General features: G+C 51.1%; 1 protein-coding gene across 1 annotated transcript in view; it reads right to left on the bottom strand.

Moving 5' to 3' along the window:
- YPEL2 (yippee like 2) overlaps positions 1 to 11156 on the bottom strand; it is a 50649-nt gene extending 39493 nt beyond the window's left edge. The window contains exons 1-3 of the mRNA XM_056865029.1: positions 11084 to 11156; positions 9857 to 9892; positions 7254 to 7285 (exon numbers count right to left, since the gene is read on the bottom strand). Coding sequence (XP_056721007.1) covers positions 7254 to 7285; positions 9857 to 9892; positions 11084 to 11156 — 141 coding nt within the window. The remainder of the gene's footprint in view (positions 1 to 7253; positions 7286 to 9856; positions 9893 to 11083) is intronic.
- Positions 11157 to 27308: the final 16152 nt, after the last annotated feature.

The raw sequence follows: 27308 nt of genomic DNA, 5'->3' as shown, positions 1-27308 counted from the left end.
GAGAGTGACAATTACCCTTCCTAAGAGGGTGCCCAGATCAGTACTCAGGCAGAACTGCTGGGGAACGGGGGAGGGGGTCTTAGGACGGTTTCTCCCCCATTCCCCAGCAGTTCTGCCTGAGTACTGATCTGGGCACCCTCATTAGGAGAAACCTTGTTCAGAGCAGTAACTCATTCAGAGTCAATGGGCAGATTCCTCCAAGAGCAGGAAATGGTGCTGGGTGAATAGGAACCGAAGGACCCAACCACTCCTGAAGTAAAGATGCAGAATCCAGTTGGTTTCTAAGGTGCTACTGGACTAGAATCTGAATTTTCTTCAGGGGAGCCAATCTCTATTGTCTGGAGATCAGTTGTAATTCCGGGAGGTCCCCAGGGCCCACCTGGAGGTTGGCAACTCTAATATACATAGAAGACTGGTCCACCGACCGAGACCCACAGGATTCCTCCAGCTCCTACCCCAGCAGCCTCTGCGGCCGATGACCAATAATGGCAATCCTGTACGTCTCTCCACTGATTAGATTTATTTCCTCCGATAAAAGCACAAAATAAGTGCCTCTGGGATTTCAGGGGTGGGGGGAGAACGCAGCCGCCAGCGGCTTGGCACCATTTCCAATTCAGTGGCCTCTAGAGGGTTTTGATAAGTAGTAATTAAAGATATTAACAAATCCAGGCGAAGAGAGGCACCCCTGTGAGCCGGCACACCTGCCGTCGCTTCGTGCCATCCTCTGGCAGCTTGCAGAGAAAGGCAATAGCAATTATTATTCTGCCCAAGACTCATCAGTACAACCTCTCCCCCCAAAAAAGACGAAGAAGACTTGGTTTTTATATGCCGACTTTCTCTACCTTTTAAGGCGTCTTAATCCAGCTTTCAATTGCCTTCCCTTCCCCACAACAGACACCCTGTGAGGTAGGTGGGAGTGAGAGAGCTCTAAGAGAACTGTGACTAGCCCAAGGTCACCCTGCTGGTTTCATTTGTAGGAGTGGGGAAACAAATCCAGTTCACCAGATTAGCCTCCGCCACTCACGTGGAGGAGGGGGGGAAATCAAACCCGGTTCTCCAGATCAGAGTCCACCACTCCAAACCACGACTCCTAACCACTACACCATGCTGGCTCTCAATTCAAAGTATAGTTATCTACACTTCAATCCCTCTGATTTAATTTGAAACATCCTCCCCTGTTGACTTGAACAATAGGATCTTGGCTGGATGACTTGAGTTATGGGGACAGGAGAAGTTTTAGTTTCCATGTTGACCAGACGGTGGTTTGTTGAGGTCAGTGCATGTATTCCTGCATGCAGAAAGCTAACACAACAGGGAGACAGCAAAGCTAACACCATAAAGCTGGGAGCCGAGGGTGGCCCAGCTGGACTTGGGTCCTACAACTACAGGGCAGCCTCCCAGGACCAGCCCAGGACTGTGGCTTCGGAGACGGAGAGACTTCCAGCTTCAACACCTGCTCTCCTCTACCGTTGCACCTCCCAGCTAAAACAGGGAAACTGCACAGCAGGAAATGAGACATAAACTGGATATGCCGGGCTTGGTGGGGGTGGGTGGGTGGAGGGACCTCTAAAAACCTGACTCTCGTTATTATCCTAGTAAGAGTAAATGTGTGTAGCCATAGGCGGTTACAAAATCACCTTGTGGTTTTTACGAAATTTTGTGGAATAAAAGCATTCAAAGTTAGAAATTCAAAATTAGTAATGGTACTGGTAAAAACAACAGCTGACATACATTTGCCATGCAGTATAGATCATTTTAAACTAAAAAAAATTGTTCTCTCTAAAAATTTCTAAACAGTTACTCTCTTTAAAACCTCTTTAGCTCTTATTTTCTTTGCAGCCAGCGCAAGCAGAGACATTCTATAAGCAACTTCTAGTTCAGTGCCTGATAAGATCATCAGTTTTTCAAATTCACAGCTGAAGTTTATACCTTTTGATAACCCGTCTAAGAATTTGGCTCTAGGTTCCACATACAACGGGCAAGCTAAAACATGGACTAGATCTTCTGGAGCTGTATCTCCACAAATACAGACGTTGATCAGGCGTATGTATGACTGTAATGTTATTATCCTTCTGCTTCTTGACATGCTAGATTTCCACATGCCGGCAATTTTTTAATGAAAGCATTCAAACATATAAGCCTTCATCCTACGTGGTACAGTCAGGGCTGTCAGTTTTTGCTTGCTTGTTTCCCAGCCCCTGCTCCCGTACCTTTAAGAGCAGAACTTAGCCAGTGAGCATACAGCTCCTGCTCCACCAAGACCTCTGCTTGCTCATTTCTGCACATGGGGCTGCTCTTAAAAGCCACTCAGAGTGGTCCAGGCTGTATTTTTCCCCTTTGGCCAATTGGCAACCCCTGGGGATGACCTCTGTGCTATTCCCTTCTGTTTGAACTGGTTCTCCCTTTTCATCTCCTTGCAGATCGTCCATTTAAACAGAGGCTCCTGGTTCCTGCCCTAGCGGCAACTGCATAATCTATCCAAAGGAGGAAAAAGAGAGGCTCTGAAAGGGCCAAAGAGGTCTGAGTGGGTCAGACAGTCACAGCCGCGCACCACCTGTTCATCCGCTGCAGATTAACCATCGATCCCTCCTTCATTAACCTACTTTTTAAAAAACAAGGCAACACTCACGGCAAAGCGCTCCAATCAATAGGCACTGACTCACTCGTAAATTGTCACCATAACACAGATCTGAACCCTTCGGGCACAATTTTACTTGTTAGTTTAAATTCAAAGCCACAATCAACTTAATGGCAGCAGTGAATGCCGGCCACATGCCACCGATGGGGAGGGGCTGTAGCTCAGTGGTAGAGCCTCTGCTTGGCATGCAGAAGGTCCCAGGTTCAATCCCCGGCATCTCCAGTTAAAGGGACTAGGAAAGTAGGTGATGGGAAAGACCTCCGCCTGAGATCCTGGAAAGCTGCTGCCAGTCTGAGTAGGCAATACTGACTTTAATGGACCAAGGGTCTGATTCAGTATAAGGCAGCTTCATGTGCTCATGTGACACCTGCTTCTCTCTGGGTTGTGCTTTGGACCAGTAATATCAGCTGAAGTCTTTGTTTGTTTGTTGATGAAGTTTTCTGTAAGAATTAGAGTGACAGCTTGTCACTCAAGGATCTGATTTGGGGAGGGGCAGTGGCTCAGTGGTAGAACATCTGCTTGGCATGCAGAAGGTCCCAGGTTCAATCCCTGGCATCTCCAGTTAAAGGGACTAGGCAAGTAGGTGATGGGAAAGACCTCTGCCTGAGACCCTGGAGAACTGCTGCTGGTCTGAGTAGACAATGTTGACTTTGATGGACCAAGGGTCTGATTTAGAAGAAGGCAGCTTCATGTGTTCGTGTGTTCAACCAGCCGATGGGCTTTCCCAACTCTCTCCAGGGATCATCTGGTTACCTGTCCCCAGCACATTTCTGCAGTTGAGGCATACACAAAATCAGTTTAGGAAGCAATGTGTGACTCCTAGTCTCCATGCAATTTGCAAGGTTGGGTTGTATCCAGAGGCTGTTCAGAGCCCTTGGCAAGATGATATCCATGGATCCCCCCCCCCCCCAACAGGCAGGAGCTGCTCCTAACTGCCTCTGCGCCATTCCACTCCATGGCACTGATTCATCCGATCTTTGGTGTTAAGACTCTCTAAGAAGCTTGTGTGCAGCACTGGCGAATTGGACTATTGTTGAGTTGGACTAGAGAGCCAGAGTGGTGTAGTGGTTAAGAGCGGCGGACTCTAATCTGGAGAACCGGGTTTGTTGCCCCACTCATCCACATGAGCTGCAGACTCTAATTTGGAGAACCAGGCTCGATTCCCCACTCCTCCACACGAAGCCTGCTGGGTGACCTTGGGCCAGTCACAGTTCTCTCCGAACTCTCTCAGCCCCACCTGTCACAAGGTGCCTGTTGTGGAGAAGGGAAGGCGATTGTAAGCCGCTTTGCGACTCCTTAAAGAGAGAGAAAAGCAGGACATAACAATCCAACTTTTTCTCCTCTTCTATCTTGGCGCCACGATGGCCCAATTCGCCAACACTGCATACAAGCTTTCTAGAAAGTCTAAGATTGCGGATGAGTCGGCGCCATCCTTGTCACTTTCATTGGTATTTTGGAAAATTAGCAACAGTAAAAAAAAAAATTAAAACGTAACATGGCGTCACCCTAAGAGTAGCCTGGACGAGGGGTTCACAACATGGGCAACGAAGATGGACAACTCTGGGTTGAGAACTACCTGGAGATTTTGGAGGTGGCGCCTGGGGAGGGTAGATTTTGGGAAGGGGAGGGACCTCAGCATGGTACAGTCCACCCTCCAAACCTGCCATTTCCTCCAGGGGAACTGACCTTGGTTCATTAGGAGACCAGGTGCCACCTGGATATTGGCAACCCTAGAAACGAAGGCACGCACGAGTCTTATCATGAAGGCATCTATCACCTTTCCCTACTGCTGCCACAAATTCTTGTTTCAGGAGGATGGAACAGCGTATTTCGGACAAAGCTTGCCCCCCTTCAAAACATGCCACTGTTTGGTTGCACCTCTGGCTCACTGCTAAGGTTGCCAATTCCAGGTTGGAAAATACCTGGAGATTTTGGGGATGGAGTCTGAGGAGGGTGGGGTTTGGGAAGAGGAAGGATGTCGGTGAGGTATAATGCCACAGAGTCCACCTTCCAAAGCAGCCATTTGCTCCAGGTGAACTGGTCTGTTGCCTGGAGATCAGCTGTAATCCCAGGAGATCTCTAGCCACCACCTGGAGCTGGCAACCCCACTCGCCACACAAGCCAAACTCCTGGCCTGGCCTGGACACCCACCGCCCTCCTAGCCGCTGCTCAGCACTCTGTCGGGTCAAGCTCACACATGAACACATGAAGCGGCCTTCTACTGAATCAGACCCTTGGTCCATCAAAGTCAGTATTGTCAACTCACTGGCAGCGGCTCTCCAGGGTCTCAGGCAGGGGTCTTTCACATCACCTACTTGACTAGCCCCTTTAACTGGAGAGGCCGGGGATTGAACCTGGGACCTTCTGTGTGCCAAGCAGATGCTCTACCACTGAGCCACGCCCCCTCCTTAGAACAACAAAACAGCCACAATGTTCTTCTTAAAAAAAACTTCCCAGCCTCCAGCAGCTGTCATGCAGGAGTGACTGTTGAAAAGCAAGGGGGGTGGAGAATCTGCGTGCACACAGCAGGGGGGCAAAGCCACAACAGCGGGGCAGCCACCTTGGCATGGCGGGTTGGTTTTGTCTCTTCTGGGCCTGCCATGCAGCAACCGCTCGAGTCAGATACTGCGTGGGCTGCCAGGAGAAAGCAAAAGGAAAAAGACTCCAGGCTACCGAGGGAGGAAGAAAGGCCCTTTCTAAGCAAAGCCAGCATTTTGCAATTGTTCAGGGGGGGGATATCCACTCCAGCTATTAGGGCTGCAGGGCAAGAGGGGGAAAAAACTGCAAGCCAACTAATTAAAACACAAAGGGTGATCTGTCTTCACTTTACATTTAAATTAAAAAAAAAAAAAACAGCTCAGCAGTCTGGGGGTAAGGGGATACCAGCCCTCGAACTGAATGGACTAAATATATTTCAAACCTGCTGGATGAAAAAGCAAGGCAAGCTGAGACCGGTGGCAAGATGCGCCCGAGCACAGGACGCCAGTTTCTCATGCCCTGTGCTTGGGAAGTAAGACTTTACAGAGGGGGTAGAAAGACAGCGGCCTTGCCTGTAGGTTTTCCAAGAGGCACCACCAGCATGGTGTAGTGATGAGAGCCAGTGTGGTTAACAGCAGTGGTTTGGAGCAGTGGACTCTGATCTGGAGAACTGGGTTTGATTCCCCACTCCTCCACATGAGCGGCGGAGGCTAATCTGGTGAACCGGGTTGGTTTTCCCACTCCTACACATGAAGCCAGCTGGGTGACCTTGGGCTAGTCACCGCTCTCTCAGCCCCACCTACCTCACACGGTGTCTGTTGTAGGGAGGGGAAGGGAAGGTGACTGTAAGCCGGTTTGATTCTTCCTTAAGTGGTAGAGAAAGTCGGCATATAAAAGACAATTATTCTTCTTCACAACTGAAAAAATCCAAAGCAAGCCAACCTTGTCTGGAAACGCAGGATGGACCCCCAGGGGAGAGCGTTCTCCTTCTCTTCTCAGAACACAACAGGGTTGCCAGCTCCAGGTTGGGAAATTCCTGGAGATTTTGGGATGGAGCCTAGGAAGAGAGGGATTTGGGGAGAAGACAGACCTCAGTAGGGTATAATGCATTACAGTCCAACCTCCAAAGCTGCCATCTTCTCCAGGGAAACTGCTCTCTATAGCCTGGAGATCAGCAGTAATTCTGGGAGACTTCCAGCCACCGCCTGGAGGTTGGCAACACTAGGAAACAATGCCTTTTTGGGCTTTTAAGACATACCAAAAGGCTATAGCCGGCTGAAAGACATAGGAGTAAGCGTTAGAGGAATCTCCTCTCAGAAATGTATTTATTGGTTAAGATATTTCTACCAGGAGGTGCTAGGCCACCTCCTGGCACCCCTGAGAGAATTTGGGGTGGGGAAAGGTGCGCCAGCATCATGCTAGTGCACTCCCAGCACAAAAAAGAAAGGCAGAAGTGTTACCATGACGTCTGGGACGAAGCTCTAGGATTCACCAAATCCTTTTTTGGCAAATCCTACAGCGTCGTCCCTGCTGCCATTATATTCCTTTTGGTTTTTTGACGTCACGTGCTGGCACACCCGGACCATTTCCCCCTCACTGATCTTCGAGGTGCAACACTGGAGGTTGCCAGGTTGCCTCTCACCACAGCGGGTGGTCTGGCACCCCCATTTACACCCCACCTTTCCCTTGTGGCTCGAGGCCGATTACAATTACAAGTCAAAACCCTCCGTGCCACGATAAAAACCCCGTTAATCTTCCCCAAGGAGTGACCTGCGGTTCAAGCACTCATTCAAATCCCTAACCAACAAAGCACCCTTTCAGAGCCTCCTAAAAATTTCTGGATGGTAACCTCCCCCCCCCAGGAGCAAGCCCCGTGGCGCAGAGTGGTAAGCTGCAGTACTGCAGTCCAAGCTCTGCTCACGACCTGAGTTCGATCCCGACGGAAGTCGGTTTCAGGTAGCCGGCTCAAGGTCGACTCAGCCCTTCCATCCTTCCGAGGTCGGTCAAATGAATGACATCACCCCGTGGGTCAGGAATGACCTGGTGCTTGCACAGAGGACTACTTTAACCCCCCACAGGGAGTCTATTTCACAATGTGGGAAAAGGAGCAGGCTTTGGTAGATGCCAGGCAGGCTACCTTAACCCGGGAAGCAGCCAGTAAGTGGGAACCTGAGGACCGTTAACCAGAGAACGGAGACATATGAGAAGAGACAACCCTTCAGGTATGCGAGTCCTAGGCTAGGTTATGAAGGGCTTTAAAGCAGGGGTGTTGAACATAAGGCCCACGGGCCAGATGTGACCCCCCGAGAGCTTCTTATCCAGCCAGCGAGCCAGATGAGGCAGCCAGGCCCCCCCACACATACACACACACACTCGATCTGGGCTGGTGAGGCCCGGCCCGGCGAAGTGACTTTTATATCATATCCGGCCCTCGTAACAATTGAGATCGACGCCTCTAAAGGGTATAACCATCAGCTTGAATTGAACCCCCAAATAGGCAGGCAATGCAGTGTGGCATAGCAGCTAGAGTGTCAGGCTAGGGTGTGGGAGACCCAGGTTCGAATCCCCGCTCGGTTATGGAAGCATGCGGGGTGACCTTGAGCCAGTCACATTCTCTCGGCCTAACGTACCTCACAGAGCGGTTGTAGAGATAAAATGGAGGAGCTGAGAACTATCCCCACTGGGGAAAAGGCAGGGGATAAAAGAAGTAAATAAATACATGTGGCTGCTCTGAAGACAGGAGAGATGTGCTCCTGCCAGCCAGCCCCTGACAAGAATAGAACTGTCACTTTCTGAGAATCTGTTGCAGTTTCCAGGTTGTTTTTAAGGGAAAAAAAAGTTGGTTTTTATATGCCCTCTTTCTCTACCACTTAAGGCAGAATCAAACCAGCTTACAATCACTTTCCCTTCCCCTCCCCACAGCAGACACCTTGTGAGATAGGTGGGGCTGAGAGAGGTCTAAGAGAAGTGTGACTAGCCCAAGGTCACCCAGCTGGCTTCATGTGGAGGAGCGGGGAAACCAACCCGGTTCACCAGATTAGCCTCCGCCGCTCATGTGGAGGAATGGGGGAGCAAACCCTGTCCTCCAGATTAGAGTCCGCCGCTCCAAACCACCGCTCTTTTAGCCACTACACTATGCTGGCAGTCGCATGTACAGCATAAGGACATAAGAAAGGCCCTGCTGGATCAGACCGAGGCCCATCAAGTCCAGCAGTCTGTTCACCCAGTGGCCAACCAGGTGCCTCCAGGAAGCCCACCAAGACGACTGCAGCAGCAGCGTCCTGCCTGTGTTCCACAGCACCTAATATATTCGGCATGCTCCTCTGATCCTGGAGAGAATAGGTATGCATCATGACTAGTATCCATTTTAACTAGTAGCCATGGATATAGCCCCCTCTCCTCCACGAACAGCACATACCAGCCGGCCCTCTGCCACAATGCTTGTTATTCTGGACCGGAAGCAGTTCCCAGAGCCTCTGCAGGGGAAAGGTGCTCCGCAGTGCTAGCCTCCCAAGAGCCGGTTCTTTTAAGTGGGGTTGACTGAGCCTGTGACCTTCTGCACATGAAGGTCCCACCTGAACCAAAACCCACCCCAAAGAACTGGCCTATCCCATTTGGCCACGTAGCCCCAGGGGACCGCAACCTTTTTTAGCCCGGTTGGAATCTTGACGCAGAGTGGTGGGGCGCAACCACAAAATGGCCACCACACAAGGCGGAGCCATACAGAGGACACCCAATTACAGAAGAAGAAGAGATGGTTTTTATATGCCCACTTTCTCTACCACTTAAGGAAGAATAAAACCAGCTTACAATCACCTTCCCTTCCCCTCCCCACAACAGACACCCTGTGAGGGAGGTGGGGCTCAGAGAGCTGTGACTAGCCCAAGGTCACCCAGCTGGCTTCATGCAGAGGAGTGGGGAAACCAACCTGGTTCACCAGATTGGAGTCTGCCGCTCATGTGGAGGAATGGGGACTCAAACCCAGTTCTCCAGATCAGACTCCACCACTCCAAACCACTGTTCTTAACCACTACACCATGCTGGCAGGGGACACAAGGAGTAATTAAAAATAATACACTGGGCAAGAGGAATGAGAGAGAGAATAAAACTAATACTGTGAACCCATGAACACATGAACCTGCCTTATACTGAATCAGACCCTTGGTCCATCAAAGTCAGTATTGTCTGCTCAGACTGGCAGCGGCTCTCCAGGGTCTCAGGCAGGGGTCTTTCACCTCACCTCCTTGCCTGGTCCCTTTAACTGGAGATGCCAGGGATTGAACCTGGGACCTTCCGCATGCCAAGCAGATGCTCTACCACTGAGCCACAGCCCCTCCTACTGTGGTGGCAGCTGCCACCAAAACAACATTACTTTAATTTGTACAGCCAATCAGATCTCCAGTGGCCAACTGGAAGCCCTGCTGGGCAGCAGCCCTACCTGCCCATACCCACTTTCTAAAAATACTCGGGGGGAGCCAGGAAAGGTGCCAGCAGGTGCCTTGGTGCCGGTGGACACCACGTTGGGGACCCCTATGAAGCCCAAAGGTATTCGCCACCACAGCTCTCCAAGCGTGTCTGGGAGTGGATGCCTGGAAGTGATATATGCAAGTAGGTGCCTTCCCCCTCGTATGACAAGTAAAACCTCAGGCTCCCAAGCCTCCACAACCTGTGAATTAGGGTGATGAGTTCATTCACACATCAATTGAAGGGCATCACTCACCATGACTCATCCGCACTCACTGCCGCCTCCCACGCCCGACAGGATGCTCCCGGCGTCTGCAACAGAGCGACAACGTGCTTATGCGAAGCTGCCGTCACAGAGCAGCCACCTGGGTAAAATTTACTTCCTCGTCTGGCCACCTGAACTGGCCCTTCGGCCCAGGAAGCTTTAACGACCCCCTCTTCCAAATCTCAGCCTCCTGGATCCCACGTTTGCCCTTACAGCCACGAGGACTAGAAACTTTAGCCTATTTATTGAGCGCGCCACCTTGCTGTTGAGTCAGCGCGCTCCAGCGCTCATCCACAATCCTGTTCTTGACAAGCAAGCCTTGTTGAGCGGAGGGGAAAAAAAGTAGTTGTATGAAAAGCTGGATGAAAATAACCCTTAATTAATGCTTGCTAGATTATTTTAGCTGCCAAGAGGAAGGTGTGGGCAGGTCAAATATTGCTGTTATGCCCTTGTTTCCTGTCAGTTCAAAATGACAACCACCCGAGTGACACCTGACCTTCCTTTTCACGGAGACACTCCCAGGGATATCACGCTCCAGGGCTGGCATGAAGCAGGAACCAGCTGAGCCTTCTGGGGAATAAATCAAGAATAGCTGGCTGAGAAAACCAGCTATGCAAGCAGGGCTAAACACTGGCATACGTGATGTTAGAACTCAGCTTAGGGCTAAACACTGGAAGCCGTGTATGCGTGATGTTAAAACTCAGTTTCGGACCATGAGAAACAATATAAGAGCTGAATCCCCAAGGCTGTGCATATCCTACGAGGTGAACATAAAAAAGACAGAAGGAAACATTCTTTGCCTGAGTATATTTTAAAAGCCAAGTCGCTAGCTCAATGGTTTTAGTCCATAAGATGATCATCACATGCCATAGCTGGCCAAGCAAGCAGCTGTTTGGTGGTGGAAACTACTGTCAAGTTGCAGTCAATTTAAGGTAACCATGTAGGGCTTTCAAGGCTTCCTCAGTGGTCTCCCTGGACTTCCTCAGTGGTCTCCCTCCAAACCCTGGACTTTCTCAGTGGGCTCCAGACCCTGGACTTCCTCAGTGGTCTCCCTTTCTCCCTTCCAAATACTAACCAGGGCCGCCCCTCCTTATCTTCCAAGATCTGATGAGACTGGGCTAGTGTGGGCCACTCAGGTCAGGGCAAGCAGCTGTTGACAGGCCTGCATGAAGACGGCAAAGCTGGGGCCTAGGGACCAGGCAGGAAGCAGCTGGGCATTGCATCTGGACCCGGCTCACCCAAGAGACGGTCGCCCGCCAGCTTCCATCTGCTGTTTGCGGCAGCCATCTGCTCCTCTGGGGACCCCTCCATGGTGTCTAGTCCCAGCTCCAGGTAAGAAGAAGAAGAGGTGGTTTTTATATGCCGACTTCCTCTACCACTTAAGGAAGAATAAAACCGGCTTCCCTTCCCTACAACAGACACCCTGTGAGGTCGGTGGGGCTGAGAGAACTCTAAGAGAACTGAGACTAGCCCAAGGTCACCCAGCTGGCTTCATGTGTGGGAGTGGGGAAACCAACCCAGTTCACCAGATTAGCGTCCGCCGCTCGCGTGAACCAGTGGGGAATCAAACCCGGTTCTCCAGATTAGAATCCACTACTCCAAACCACTGCTCTTAACCACTACACTACGCTGGCTCTCAAAAGCCCCACCAGTTTTCAAGTGCTCTCAAGCACCACCACCCCATACAGCCACAGAGCTCCCCATTACCACGAGGAATATTGTTGCCGTTTGCTCACAGCCATTGATATCAATTTGCAATTGAACACATGAAGCTGCTTTATACTGAAACAGACCGTTGGTCCATCAAGGACAGCATTGTCTATTCACACTGGCAGCAGCTCTCCCGGATCTCAGGCAGAGGTCTTTCACATCACCCGTTGCTGGATCAATTCCACTGGCAATGCCAGGGATTGAACCCGGGACCTTCTGCATGCCAGGCAGAAGCTCTACCACTGAGCCACGGCCCCTCCCCGTAAGGGCCCCTTTCAGAGCTAGTTTCGGCTGAGCAAGCAAGATAAAGAAATATAATAAATTCAATAAGGCAAATGGGAAGTTGTAAATGCAAGAGCTCAGAAACCGCAGCCGGGATCTTCTACACGTCCAGGGTGGGGAGCAGAAAAGTCTGGGTTGAAAATCATCCAGCCACAAGCGCAAGGCTTTCTGCTTCCCACTGAGCAGCCCTAATTCCTACATTTTGGAATAAAGGGGATTCTAAACCACCACTTCCGTACAGACTTTAAGTCTTGGCACCTCTCTTCCTTCTCCCCTCCCACACCATTAATCCCTAATTTTCCCTCCTCCCAAAAATACAAGTTAAAGGAGGTCAGGGGTAGGGAAGGAAGAAGGGAAGTTTGACGCAAGCCGGTTTATTTCGCCATCCTGCCTGGGAAGAAACTGACAGCCAGGGAGGAGAGAGAACTATACCGGACTTCTTGCAGGCTAGGAGCAATCTCCCCCAGCCCAGCAGAGCCAGCAGTCTGCAAGTAAGAACTAATCAGCCAAGGTCCTTCCAACCAACTGCAGTTATCTGGCTCTTTTGGATATTGTGCAATCCAATCCGGTCTATCATAAGAATACACTGTATACTCAGCGAGAAACAAAAGGGCTTCCTTGAGAGGAGAGCATTTGTTCCCAAAGGCCTTGCAACAGAATCGTATCCAATCTCACTTCAGCAGTCGTGTAGCAGAATGGGAGGACTCTCTCTCTCTCTCTCATACACACACACACACACACACACACACACACAAACACATGAAGCTGCCTTCTACTGAATCAGACCCTTGGTCCATCAAAGGCAATATTGTCTACTCATACCAGCGGGGGCTCTCCAGGGTCTCAGGCAGAGGTCTTTCCCATCACTTACGTGCCTGGTCCCTTTAACTGGAGATGCCGGGGATTGAACCTGGGACCTTCTGCACACCAAGCAGAGGCTCTACCCTTGAGCCACAGCCCCTCTCCATGGCTCTCCAGGGTCTCAGGCAGGGGTCTTTCGCATCACCTACTTGCCTGGTCCCTTTTAACTGGAGATGCCGGGGATTGAACCTGGGACCTTCTGCATGCCAAGCAGATGCTCCACCACTGAGCCACAGCCCCCCTCCTTCTCTCTCTCTAACACTGAAGGCCTGTTGACACCTCGAATAACCACTCAATCTGTCCACTTAGGTGGGGGGGGGTCGACCCAAGACAGGTGGAGTTCTCGACGCAGGAAATGAAGACAGCGCTTGCCTCTAAAGGGGCAGCACAACTCATTTCGCTGGCGCTTATGCTAAAGGGCCTGCCGGGGGGATTCATGCCCTGGCCCTAGAGTTGCCAACCTCCTGGTGAGGCCTGGAGATCCCCTAGAATGACAACTACAGAGATCAGCGCCCACGGAAAAAAATGGCTGCTTTGGAGGGTGGACTCTACCCCCAAATTTCCAGGAATTTCCTAACCCAGAGTTGGCAAACCAACCTGGGCCAATGCTCTCCACAGCCCCACACACAGATAGAACACCACCAATTTGCTAAGCAGAAGTCTAGGCTTGAACCCTTCTCCCTGATGCACTAGCTTTCTACATGGTAATAGACAGATCTAGCCAAAGACCCAGTCTGTTCCCTGCACGTGGAAACTTAACCACAGTAGGGAGAGAAGGCTAGGCTAGCTTCCTGTATGCAAGGATGTCATCTCAGTGTCTGTGCGCATGGACTAGTAGTACCGCCAGTGGTCTTAGACCCATCTGCACCCTGGACTGATCCAACAACAACTGGTGCCCCACCTGTTTGTGGGAACACGGGCTCAGTTAACTGCTCATCTGGCTGATGAGAAGGGGGTGGGGGACGGGAGTTTCATCCAGAGCCTTCACTTTCAAGACTGGCAGCCCCCACCTCCCAGTTACAGTATTTTTTAAAAGCCTCAAAGGGAGGAAGGAAACACCGGCCTCCTCGATGAGGCGGAGAAAGGGACTGGATGACATTCTGATACTCTGTGAGCGGGACAGAACGCATTACACGTAACCCGCCCGGTAACCTCATTAGCCTATATAGCTCCCTAAGCCGCTGCTGTGGAGATCCTGATTAGGCTCCGGTGATCAGGGCCCGGCATTTTTCCTCCGGTGCCACAAGGGACGATTGGGGGGGGGGAACGTCGGAACTGCAGCTACGTTACCCGTTGCAAAGCAGAATTGCTTTGCAATTACCCGTTGCAAAGCAGAAGCCCGGGAACCGCATAAGTCCCATCCTTTGGACGCGGTGGGAGCAGGGCCTCTTGGCGCATGGGCACGCAGGGCAGTTGCCCAGGGGGACCCCACGAGTATAGGAGCCCCGTGCTAATCTATGTATGTTGCGACTCGCTGTCAATGAACAAACAAGTACTATACTAAACTATAAATATTTGTTATTGGAAAATGCATATTTAGCATGTGTTTTTGGGACATATGAGATTACTAGTTACCTTACTTTTAGGACTCATATCTGCTTGCCATTACGTAGTGTGTGAATTTTAATTATTATTGGATTTGTACATTTTATGTGGGGGTGGGAAAACTGAATGTTGTAGAGTTTTAAAGTCTGTGCTGAATTGGTTTTTGACTGCAAGAAATGAGGATTGATTATGTTAATTTGGGTTTGGATTAAGAACAGATACTGAAGTATAATGTAAGAAAGGACTTGTCCATTACGGAAAAACCAATAAATATATCTTTATTTTTATCGACTGCTTACATTTTTATTCCTGTGAGTGGTTGTGTAGGTAGGGGGCCCCAGGGCACTGCTTTGCCCGGGGTAGGGTTGCCAAGTCCCTCATTGGCAGGAGGTTTGGGGGTGGAGCCTGAGGAGGGCAGGGTTTGGAGAGGGAAGGGACTTAGTGCCATAGAGTCCAATTGCCAAAGTGGCCGTTTTCTCCAGGTGAACCATGACACGTTCGCATAGATATTGGAAGTTAGGATCCTATCTGATTTCATTGTATATATAAGTTTGCAGAAGAAATCCATGTCAAATAATGTTCTTCAATTTGTCCATCGTCAATATTGGGGCAACTCTGAAAAGCTCTCCCCTTCCTTTCCAGGGATAAATTGTGGGTATGGGAGGCAATTCACCTCTGCTTTCAGTGCACTGGCACCATGCCAATCTCTGGGTGGACACATGACCAAATAACCTCTCACTCTCCACCAGAGGAATACACTGATTTGTTTATTCCATTCTTCCATACTCTACCTGAGTTTGGATATTTATTACTTATTAACTTCATTTATAACCCCCTTTTCCCACTGAGACTCAAGGCGGATTACAAACGGCAATAAAAGCAATTCAGTCAAACTGCCAAGGTCACCAATCAGCAAAACAAGGCTGCGGGGCAAGGGATTGAAGAACTGGGAAATGATGCACGCAAGCAACAAAAATCGTCTAAGGCAACAAAACAGTCAATGTAGGCGAAGAACAGTCTAAGGCAGCAAAACCATACAAAGTTTGGATCCAACCAGAGGCATGTCATAGAAGCCTGGGCTGCTCCATTTCACCCTCTCTCTTCTGCAGCAAAGATGCTCCAATTCCAAGCCATCCCAAGGAACTGGACAATTAATTTTGAACTAGGACCAGAGAAGTATTGCAAAATCATTTGGAACAAGTTTTCTAATTGAGGCAGCACATTTATTTACACTGTGGTAAGCCTGCCAAACCAGGGCAGCCCCAATCCTTTCTTCTCAGTCATACCTTAAAAGAGCCAGCGCGGTGTACTGGTTAAGAGCAGCGGTTTGGAGTGGTGGAGTCTGATCTGGAGAACCATGTTTGATTCCCCACTCCTTTACATGAGCGGCGGACGCTAATCTGGTGAACTGGGTTGGTTTCCCCACTCCTCCACATGGAGCCAGCTGGGTGGCCTTGGGCTACTCACACTCTCTCAGCCCCACCTACCTCACAGGGTGTCTGTTGTGGGAAGGGAAGGTGGTTGTAAGCCGGCCTGATTCTTCCTTAAGTGGTAGAGAAAGTTGGCATATAAAAACCAACTCTTCTTCTTCCAATACTTGACGTAAAGGTCCCGGCATCTGCCATCGTCTCCCTGTATGGTCTTGGACAAGTCTCTCTCTGCCTCTATTCCTCACCTGCAAAGCAGCCAACTGGGGCCACAGGAGTACCACATGGGTGAATATAAAAAAGAAAGCCAAGTGCAAAGCACTTTATACGTGATTAAGCAGAACTTCCTGCACACTTTGAATACCATTCACAATTGCCACCAACCATAAGAGCCACATGCCTAGATGCCCTGTGTGCCACTCTACCATATGGGGTGGGAAGCGCTGTCAAGTCACAGCTGACTTATGGCAACCCCGTATGGTTTTCAAGGCAAGAGAGGTTCAGGGGTGGTTTGCCACTGCCTGCCTCCATGTGGGCCGACAGTTCTGAGAGAACTGTGACTGGCCCAAGGTCTCCCAGCAAACTCCATGTGCATGAGTGGGGAAACCAACCTGGTTCTCCAGATTAGTGTCTGCTGTTCTCAACCACTACACCGCGCTGACTAACTTACTATATACAATAACCTAACCTCAGTTTTAATAATATATAACTGTTTAAATTATTGCTAATTACTTCTGCTGATGTAGGGCTGTCTTTACACAACTGCTGTTGAACCACGGGTATCTGCAGTGAAAAGCAGGGCTTTTTTGCCATCTTCTCAGCACGTGGCACAGTGGCTCAGTCAAGTGAGACTGCTAAGGCTGCATGGAGGAGAGCAAGATGAACGTGGGGAAAGGAGAGTAATACCATCCCCACCCCAGTGCTCTTTTCCTGGGTGGCCTGCTGTGTAGGGCTGCCAGCCTGCAGGTGGGAACTGGAGATCTCCCAGAATTACATGAAGCGGCCTTCTACTGAATCAGCCCCTTGGTCCATCAAAGTCAGTATTGTCAACTCAGACTGGCAGCGGCTCTCCAGGGTCTCAGGCAGGGGTCTTTCACATCACCTACTTGCCTAGTCCCTTTAACTGGAGATGCTGGGATTGAACCTGGGACCTTCTGCATGCCAAGCAGGGGCTCTACCACTGAGCCACAGCCCCTCCCCAAAAAAACTACAGGGGACGGAGTGTGGGATACATGCTAGTCGAGTACACATGAACATATGAAGCTTCCTTATACTCAATCAGACCCTTGGTTCATCACTGTCAGTATTGTCTACTCAGACTGTCAGCGGCTCTCCAGGGTCTCAGGCAGAGGTCTACTCACATCACCTACTTGCCTAGTCCCTTTAACTGGAGATGCTGGGGGTTGAACGTGGGACCTTCTGCATGCCAAGCAGATGTTCTACCACTGAGCCACAGCCCCTCCCAACTGACCTCCTGATTACAGGGATGTGAGAAAACTGCAACTTTGGAGAGCAGCTTTATGATATCCCACAGACACGAAGTGACACCCTTTCCCAAACATCCTCCCCTCCACAGGCACCACCCCCAAATTTCCAGGGGTTCCTCATGCTGGAGCTTGCAACTCTACTGCCATGGTGTCGGTTTTACTCTCTCTTCTCTGCAGCTAGTTTGCTCTCCTCCAAGTAGTTGTCTGAGTGCTGGGATAAGAATACAGAGGATGTAGACTGATGGGGGGGTGCTGGAAAGGACAGGCCCTTTACTTCCATTCCTGGAATGAGGCCCACAACCCTGGGAAGCTCACGGCACACCTATCCTCCAGCCCCTCCAGAAGCAGTTGCTTCATGATGGGAGCCACTTTGTTATCCACTAGCCCCAGAGGGCAATGGCCTGGCTCTCTTCCCGGGAACAGACGGCAGGTGCCACACTGGGCGATGGCACCCAGAAGAGCCACAGGTGATGTGCCAGAGAGCCACATCTGTAGTGGTTAAGAGCAGTGGTTTGGAGCGGTGGAGTCTGATCCGGAGAACCGGGTGTGGTGATCTGGATATGTTTCCCCACTCCTACACACGAACCCAGCTGGGTGACCTTGGACAAGTCACACTCTCTCAGCCTCACCTACCTCACAGGATGTCAGTGGCGGGGAAGGGAAGGCGATTGTAAGCCGGCTTGATTCTGCCTTAACTGGTAGAGAAAGTCAGCATATAAAAACCAACTCTTCTTCTTCTTCACTACCGTTTGGGTAAATGACAAGACACTCGGACCATGCACAGAGACTCTCATGATAATTCCACAAAACCAGGAGCAGAGAGCCAACACGGGAAAGGGGGCTCCAGAACTTTCACTTGGCTCAAGAGACTCTCCTCTCTCTCACACCCAGTCTTTGGGGTGAGCCAAACCAAGACGAGGGCACGGTGTTAACAAAACACAACCCCTCCACCCCTCTTCGCTGCTGATGCTGCCAGCCCCGGGCCAGAATTGTCATCAGGCCGATGAGCTCTGTAATGAAATGAGTCCTCAAGGCAGCCAGCGGGAATAATTTATAGCTAGGCCAGGAGTCCGAGAGAACAATGTGGATATACAAGTAAGAAATGTGCAGCCTCAGCCGGGAGCCAGCAGCTGCTACCGGGCTCCACTGGTAACTGAAGAGGAACCCCGCAACCTCCCCACGAGGCAGGGAGGCTGCCCGGCCACTCCGCCCCCACCTCGGCCTCAGGGCCGCCTCACAGTGGCCCCCTTTGCCTTGGATGGGGCAACACCCTTTGAGACGCTCAAAGCCAGAGAACCTGGCTCTCAAGACCTACTTAGGCCCTGGCTGGCAAAGTTTCTGTCTTCAAAAATCTTTCACTGTCCGCTGCGTGTTCAGACCAAAGAGCTGTGACTAGCCCAAGGTCACCCAGCTGGCTTCATGTGGTTAGGAGTGGGGAAACAAATCCAGTTCACCAGATTAGCCTCCGCTGCTCATGTGGAGGAGTGGGGAACCAAACCCGGTTCTCCAGATCAGAGTTCTCTGCTCCAAACCACTGCTTTTAACCACTACACCACTCTGGCTCTCTGTAAGGTAGCCTACAAACAAAAAACATGAAAGATACAAGCTCAAAAGTATCAAAACCAGTGTGGGAGAGTGATTAGAGCCCTGGACGAGGATCAGAGACACCCGCGTTCAAATCTCCACTGGCTGTGCAACTTAGTGATCTCGGGGCAGAAACTCTTTCCCAGCCTAACTTACCTCTCCGGGTTGTTGAAGATAACCTGGAGGAAGGGAGAATCCCAGAAGCCTCCCCAAGCCCCTAGAGGCCGAGCAGGATTTAAAAGCATACTAAAATCAATCGATCAACCAGCAGCTTCAGAACACAGTGAATAAAAACAGTAAGGGAAGCTAGATTTGTCAATGTACCCCATGGAGGGGGACAGAAATATTCCTTGCAAGTAACAGTGGCGGGGGGGGGGGGCATCCCATTTTTGAATGCAAGGATGCTTCTGTGCGGGAAGATTAAAAAACGGCGCCTGCCACGCGTAGTCTGAAGTGGTACAGTCTCCTCTACCATTTCAAAACTAGAGAGCTTCATCCAGCCCCTGGGGATAATGTAAAAGCTTTGGGCATTCAAAAAATTCTTGCTTGGATACAGCAGCTTGTCTTTCCAGATGGGGAGGGGGGGAAAGCCATTAAATAAAACCGGCATTTCTGCAGCATCAATGTTGTTCAGTAATGCCCTAACTTGGAGGACCAAACCGGAGAGTCTGGACCTTGATATGCCTCACTCTTCGCTTTCTAATATTACAAAGGCAGCCACACAAGTTTGAAAATGGTGAGATGGAAGGCCCTGACTCTACGGCAGAGAACCTGCGTGGCATGCAGAAGGTTTAAGTTCCGTGTAAAGGGCCTCAGATCTAAGATATCCACTTCCAAGTCAGAGCATATCACGTTGAACTAGGAGCACCAAAGGGCCAATTCTGGAAAAGGTTCCTTAGCTGAGAAAAACCCTTCTTGGCCCAAGATCCTGGAGTGCCCCCTGCTAGCCGGAGCAAGTGATGCTGTCCTACACAATCCTTGATGTCAGTGGATTCACACATTCCTTGCAAAGAACTGCTGTTCAGGGAAGGGGCAGGGCCCACTGGTTAAGCACCTGCTGCTTGGCATGCAGAAGAAGAAGAGTTGGTTTTTATACCCCGCTTTTCTCTACCTTTAAGGAGTCTCAAAGCAGCTTACAATGACCTTCCCTTCCTCTCCCCACAACAGACAGCCTGTGAGATAGGTGGGGCTGAGAGAGTTTGGCGATAACTGTGACTGGCCCAAGGTCACCCAGCTGGCTTTGTGTGTAGGAGTGGGGAAATAAATCCAGTTCATCAGATTAGAGTTCACCGCTCATAAGAACATAAAAAAGGCCCTGCTGGATCAGACCGAGGCCCATCAAGTCCAGCAGTCTGTTCACACAGCGGCCCAACCAGGGGCCTCCGGGAAGCCCACAAACAAGATGACTGCAGCAGCATTGTCCTGCCTGTGTTCCACAGCACCTAATATATTCAGCATGCTCCTCTGATCCTGGAGAGAATAGGTATGCATCATGACTAGTATCCATTTTTACTAGTAGCCATGAATACCCCTCTCCTCCATGAACATGTCCACTCCCCTCTTAAAGCCTTCCAAGTTGGCAGCCATCACCATCATGTGGAGGAACGGGAATCAAACCCGGTTCTCCAGATCAGAGTCCACTGCTTTTAACCACTATACCACACGGACTCTCCAGAAGCATTCCAGAGAAACCGCCGGCATTTCCAGTTCAAGGGGCTCCAAAAGCAGGTTTGGGAAGTGATGCTTCTCTGCCCAAGACCTTGGACAGCCACCGCCGGTCAACACAGGCTATACTCAGCTCCACTGGACCAGTGCTCGGAGGTTGCATCACATGCTTAGTTGGGCCCTTTAGGTGGGACGGGGTCATAGCTCAGAGATAAAGCTCATACTTTGCACACAGAGAGCCCTAAATTTGGTCTCCAGCTAGACAATCCCAGGAGTAGGAAAGACCCATCTCTGCTTCAGCATGCCACTACCGGCTAAGACGAGCAGTGGTTTGATTCTGGATAAGGCTGCTTCTTCCAGAAAGGCAATACTTGACAACACCGTATTGCATTGGATGCTCTTAGGAGTTCAGAGTGGTACACAAGGGCTCACTCCAGTTTTATCTTCACAGCAACCTGGTGAGGTAGGCAGGCAGAGAGACAGAGACTTGCCCTAGGCACCTCTGCGCGCTTCAGTGGGAATTTGAACCTGGGTCTCCCTAGTGAAGGTCTTGGCCCTATGCCACGCTAAACAAGTTCACCGCGGATTATTTTTATCCACGGGAGACTCTCCCAGCAGTGTTTACACGCCTCACACTTCCTTTGGTGGTTTCTCTGGGAATGAGAAAGATGACCAAGCAATCTGCCTCTTGGTTACTTTCGCAAGGCCCACAAGTGGGGAAAGTGGGGGAGTTAGATCGAGGCAAACCTAGGAGACACTTTTTCTGATTCTGCCTTGGGCTTTTCTTCTGTTGCCTGCCTGGGGGGGGACCACCACTTTCAAAACACACAAAGAAGCCATCCAGGAGAGAGAGATAAACTCCGCTGTTGCATATGCAGAGATGAACAGTAAAAGCAATTTCCCCTGGGGCTTCATCAGTCACCTGATTCACTGCGTGCAAAGCGCCGAATCATGACAAAGCAAAGAACACAGCAAGGGGCAGAGAATCCAGCCCTCTGACAGCTCCGACTTTCCATTAAAAATAAGCAACAAGCTTCTAGACCTGATGGGTGCAAAAGGGTTTTTGCAAATCTGTGGGCTACCTCTGCTGAAGTCTCAGAAACCAGCGTCATTTTTTTTTTATTTCCAGGGCTCACTCTCTATGCTCAGCAAACCCAATGCATTATGCAAAATAAAAAGCAAAAACTTATTTTGCAGAAAGCAAACAGATGGAAAATGTAACCGACTTCCTCACTGACATATTCTTTAGCATGACATTTCAATTTTTCTAAACGCTGGGATCATGGAGAAGGCATCGATCTCTACCTACCGAGCTCTAGAAAGGGAGGGGGAGGGATGCTCCTCTCCGGAACAGAAAATCCAAACGCTGCTGTCACGAGCCACTCGTCCCCTTGGCTTTGCGCACCAGATTCTGTTCACGAAAACATCAATATCCCCTCCTCCCTCCCCGACTAGAGAGCGCAGCTCGCAGAGAGGGAAGCAACCTCATCTCCAGAGACCTAACCAGCAGCGTTGGTAAATAAACACAGAGTCATATGGGGGGGGGGGGTTATAGCCAGCAGCATAACTTATCCCCACGGAGCGCCGGTAGCACCATGTGCACAAGGGAGCTTCAAGAATGGGGCTCAGGACCCCCAGGAACCTTCCACGACCCCCTCCCCAAGACCAGCCACCTAAAGCTTTCTCCAGCTGCTGGCATCCGGCCACACGGGTGTTGTAAGAACGCAGACATCCTGCAAGCGAGGTCTCACCCTGACGCGGGAGCTTCGGCTGCCAATTCAGAGCGGCCAGAGATGCGCCAAGCACGAAAACAAAAGAGATGGCCACTTGTATCCTAGCCGGGAGAGGCATGCAAACAAAGGAATGTTTACTAGCCATGCTTGTTAGCCAGGCTGCCAGCACATGCCTAAGTTAGTCAGCAGCAGGGCATCCAGAGCCGGTAAAAAACGATGAACACACGAAACTGCCTTCTACTGAATCAGACCCTTGGTCCATCAAAGTCAGTATTGTCTACTTGGACTGGCAGCAGCTCTCCAGGGTCTCAGGCAGGGGTCTTTCACATCACTTACCTGCCCGTCACTTTAACTGGAGATTGAACCTGGGACCTTCTGCATGCCAAGCAGATGCTCTACCACTGAGCCACAGCCCCTCAAGAAGGTTCCTTGCCTGCTCACCTCAAATAATGTCTTTTTTTGCTATCACCAGTTCTAATCCCCCATCCATAGCTCTGGACCCAAGTCAGGGGTCGTCTGGGCTCTGCCCTGGGTTACATCTGGGGATTCTGCCCTGGACATCTGTGCATCCAATTTCATGGGACCTCACCCTTCTTCCAAGGACAGCAAACGGCCCTCCCCTCCGTTCGATCCTCACAACAAACCCTGGGAGGTAGGTTAGGCTGACAAAGAGAGCAGCTGGCCCACATTCACCTCCGGAGCTTCATGGAAGAGCCAGGATTTGAACCCCGAGGCCCTAGTCTGACAATATAGCCACTACACCACACTGCCTTTCATGCTTCCAAGTCCATGCAGGACCTGCTTCCCCAATAAGCAATACCAGGGGAGGGACTTGGCTTCCATGAACTGCTGGTTGGCCCTCGAGAGCCACAGTGTGAGACTCAATGGACCACCGGTCTGATCCAGCAGGGCTGTTATGATGTTCTTAAGAACCCGCCCCCATTTAGGATGAGATGGGTTCAAAGTAGCGCCTCTCTTCTTGAGAAATTCCACATTTCATGTTCTCTTGCTCTCTCGCACACACAGAGATACATCAGACACCGTGCATCACATCAGAGATCTGTTCCAGGGATCTGGATCTGTGAAACTCTACGCATGATCCAGTGGTTAGCAAATCACAGAGTTGGAAGGGACCACCAGGATCATCTAGCCACAATGCAGGAAATTCACAACTACCTGCCCCCACACCTTTCCCCCACACACACACTCACACCTCCGGACTATAATAGGTGAGACTCTAGTTCAAATCTACCCTTCGCCTTTGAGCTCCCTTCATTTAGCCTGATCTACCTTACAGGGTTGTTGTGAGGATAAAAACGGGTGTGCGGAGAATGATGTATACATTCCCCTGAGCTCCCTGGAAGAAGTGCAGGATGGAAATAGCCAAGCTGAACACCAGCCGCAAACCGCCAAGCCCTTCCACCGCTCTGTGCCTTGGCTTTCCCCATCTCTAAAACGGGCCTAATGACAACTGTCCCTAAGTTGCCATGCAGAAGAAACGACACAACGAGCGAAAAAGATCTACAGACATTAAAGGATTAAATTCCTAGAAGCCTCAAGTGCGGTCTCAGATGTCAAGAGGAAGCTGCTGGATACACAGCCGGCCCGGGGATCCGACTCCCTCCGCTTGGACTCGGACAGCAGGTGCCAGCGACCGAACTGGAGATCTCTGGCATCCAAAGGATGTGAGCCATCACCACACCATGCATAGGGAGATCACCAGCACTCCCAAAAGCCATGCACCTGGGCTGCCGTCCCCCCCCACGCCGGGCAAAAGACCCCCTCCTGCAAGACAGGGCTCCCTGCGCCTGGGATCTTACCACACAGGCAGCCCCCCCAAACCCCCTCTCCGGGCAAAAGGCCCCCTTCTACAAGGCAGGGCTCCCTGCGCCCCCGATCTTGCAATACAAGCAGCCCTCCCAAACCCCCTCTCCGGGCAAAAGCCCCCCCTTCTGCAAGGCAGGGCTCCCTGCGCCCTGGATCTTGCAATACAGGCAGCCCCCCCTCTCCAAACACCCACATACACACACACACAAAGCATTTATTTATCTCCTCGCATTTATATCCCGCCCTCATTCCTGGCAAGCCGGGCTCAAAGCATCCAATATAAAAACCACAGATTAAAACATATGTAAAGTCAACTAGACTTCTTATGACAGCATTAGCCAGAAAAGATACAAACCTGGTCAACAAAACCCATTCCACGATAAAACAATCTCTTTGTAAAAAAAATACATATATATACAGATAACATTAGATCAATTCAAATAAGCCTCATTAACGTTAGGAACCTCTTCCGAGTGACATATTTAAAGCCAACTTCCCAGCATCAAACAAATCAAGTAAAATGCAGGAAATTCAAGAAACAGAGCCACTGGGGGGGGGGATCCTCTTCCCCCCAATGCATCTACACCAACCTTTTTTTTTTTGTGCTAAATTGCCCCCTTTCATCATTGTCCAGAATATATAACTCCCCCCTTCCCAAGATAGTCTAACTCACACACACACACAAAAAATTACAGATTGGACATAATCTACAGGACATCACACTTTGCTGAGTAGTGGTCCCCATCCCCCACCTAAAATCACCCCGGGGGGGGGAATCCCCTTGTTCCCGACGCGCAGCTCCACCGGGGAGCCGAGCGGCCCGTCCAGAACTTGGAAGGAGAGGGGGGGGGAGAGCAGGCTCGGGCGACCCCTCCCCAAGCGCAAAGTGGGCGACTCCAACAGGCAGGGGCGCGCGGAGAGGCTCGGGGGAGGCGATCCGGCAGCCCAGCGCGGGGGCGTCCGGGGGTCCCTGCGACGCAGCCCCGGCCGGGGCCGCCCCCTCCCCGGGCAAGGCTCCCCCCCCCCGCTCACCTGCCCCTGCCCCAAGGCCAGGGGCGCGCAGGAGGAGCAGGGGGGCCCCGGGAACGCGCCAGCCGCCTCCACTGCAGCAGCCGCGTCTCCGACGGCGCCCCCTTCCCCGGCACCCCCTCCCCTTTATAAGGGGCGCCTAGGTCCGGCCCCCCCCCTCGCCTCTGACGGCCACCCCCGGGAACCAATCCGCGCGCCCCGGAGCCTAGCAACACCGCCGCGGTTGGCGCAGCCCCTTTTCGGGAGGGGCCGACCGGAGGCGGCCGGGGGGGAGGGTTCCCCCCCCTTGGGGGGGCGGAACAGCTGGGGGGAGCGGGCGGCCAATGGGAGGCGCCGAGGCCCCGCCGGCAGGGCGCGGGGGGAGAGGGGGAGAGGGCAACACGGCGGCGGCAGGGCTGGGGGGGCGCAAACGCCGCCCGGGGACGCCTTGTGGCCCTGCTGGGGTTGAACCCCCTTGCTGGGGTTGAACCCCCCGGCCTCCGTTCCTCCCGTCCCGCGAACGCCTGAAGCTGCCTTCTACTGAATGAGACCCCTGGCCCATCCAAGTCAGCCTTGTCTACTCAGACTGGCAGCGGCTCTGCAGGGTCTCAGGCGGAGGTCTTTCACATCACCTACCTGCCTGGTCCCTTTAACTGGAGATGCCGGGGATCGAACCTGGGACCTTCTGCAAAGCTGTATGAACACATGAAGCTGCCTTCTACTGAATGAGACCCTTGGCCCATCCAAGTCAGTCTTGTCTACTCAGGCCAGCAGCAGCTCTCCAGGGTCTCAGGCAGAGGACTTTCCCATCACCTACTTGCCTGGTCCCTTTAACTGGAGATGCCAGGGATCGAACCTGGGACCTTGTGCAAAGCTGTATGAACACATGCAGCTGCCTTCTACTGAATGAGACCCTTGGCCCATCCAAGTCAGTCTTGTCTACTCAGACCGGCAGCGGCTCTCCAGGGTCTCAGGCGGGGGTCTTTCACGTCACCTGCTTGCCTGGTCCCTTTAACTCACTGGTTCCCAACCGGGGGTCCGTGGACCCCCGGGGGTCCATGAGAACTAAATCAAGGTCCGCGAAACAAAGTTATAACCCCATAATAAATTAATATTTTCAATTAAAAGTTCTCTATTATAAAAAAAAAATTCAAATATTATTCTGTTTAATGTTTAACTAACAGTTATGATTAACGTTTATTTTCAAATTCTCTGAATTATTTTGAACCTTGGGGTCCCTGCACCGAACAAAAAAGTCCTAGTGGTCCCTGGTCAAAAAAAGGTTGGGAACCACTGCTTTAACTGGAGATGCTGGGGATTGAACCTGGGACCTTGTGCAAAACTGTATGAACACATGCAGCTGCCTTCTACTGGATCAGACCCTTGGTCCATCAAAGTCAGTCTTGTCTACTCAGACCGGCAGTGGCTCTCCAGGGTCTCAGGCAGGGGTCTTTCACGTCACCTGCTTGCCTGGCCCCTTTAACTAGAGATGCCGGGGATTGAACCGGGGACCTTCTGCAAAACTATATGAACACATGAAGCTGCCTTCTACTGAATCAGACCCTCAGTCCATCAAAGTCAGTATTTTCTGCTCAGGCCGGCAGCGGCTCTCCAGGGTCTCAGGCAGGGGTCTTTCACACCACCTACCTGCCTGCTCCCTTTAACTGGAGATGCTGGGGATTGAAGCGGGGACCTTCTGCAGGCCATGCAGAGGCTCTGCCACTGAGCCACGGCCCCTCCCCAAATCAGGTCCTTGAGTGACCACCTCCCGAATGCTTGCAGAAAACTTCATCAGCAAAGACTTCAGCAGATATTTCTGGTCCAAAGCGCAACCCAGAGAGAAGCAGGTGTCACATGAATATATTGAAGCCGCTTTATACTGAATCAGACCATCACAGTCAGTATTGTCTACTCAGACTGGCAGTGGCTCTCCAGGGGCTCAGGCAGGGATCTTGCACATCACCTACCGGTTCTTGCCTAGTCCCTTTAACTCAGTGGTTCCCAATCTTTTTTTGACCAGGGACCACTAGGATTTTTTTGTTCGGTGCAGGGACCCAAAGGTTCAAAATAAAAATTCCGGGAATTTGAAAATAAACTTTAATCATAACTGTTAGTTAAACATTAAACTTAGAATTATATTTGAATATATATATTTTATAATAGAGAACTTTTAATTGAAAATATTAATTTATTATGGGTTTATAACTTTGTTTCGCGGACCTTAACTTAGTTCTCGCGGACCCCTGGGGGTCCATGGACCCCTGGTTGGGAACCAATGCTTTAACTGGAGATGCCGGGGATTGAACCTGGGACCTTTTGCATGCCAAGCAGATG

The sequence above is a fragment of the Euleptes europaea genome, chromosome 19 (assembly GCF_029931775.1).
Source record: "Euleptes europaea isolate rEulEur1 chromosome 19, rEulEur1.hap1, whole genome shotgun sequence".
In the NCBI taxonomy this organism is placed as follows: Eukaryota; Metazoa; Chordata; class Lepidosauria; order Squamata; family Sphaerodactylidae; genus Euleptes; species Euleptes europaea.
This window is presented reverse-complemented; position numbering and strand designations above follow the sequence as displayed.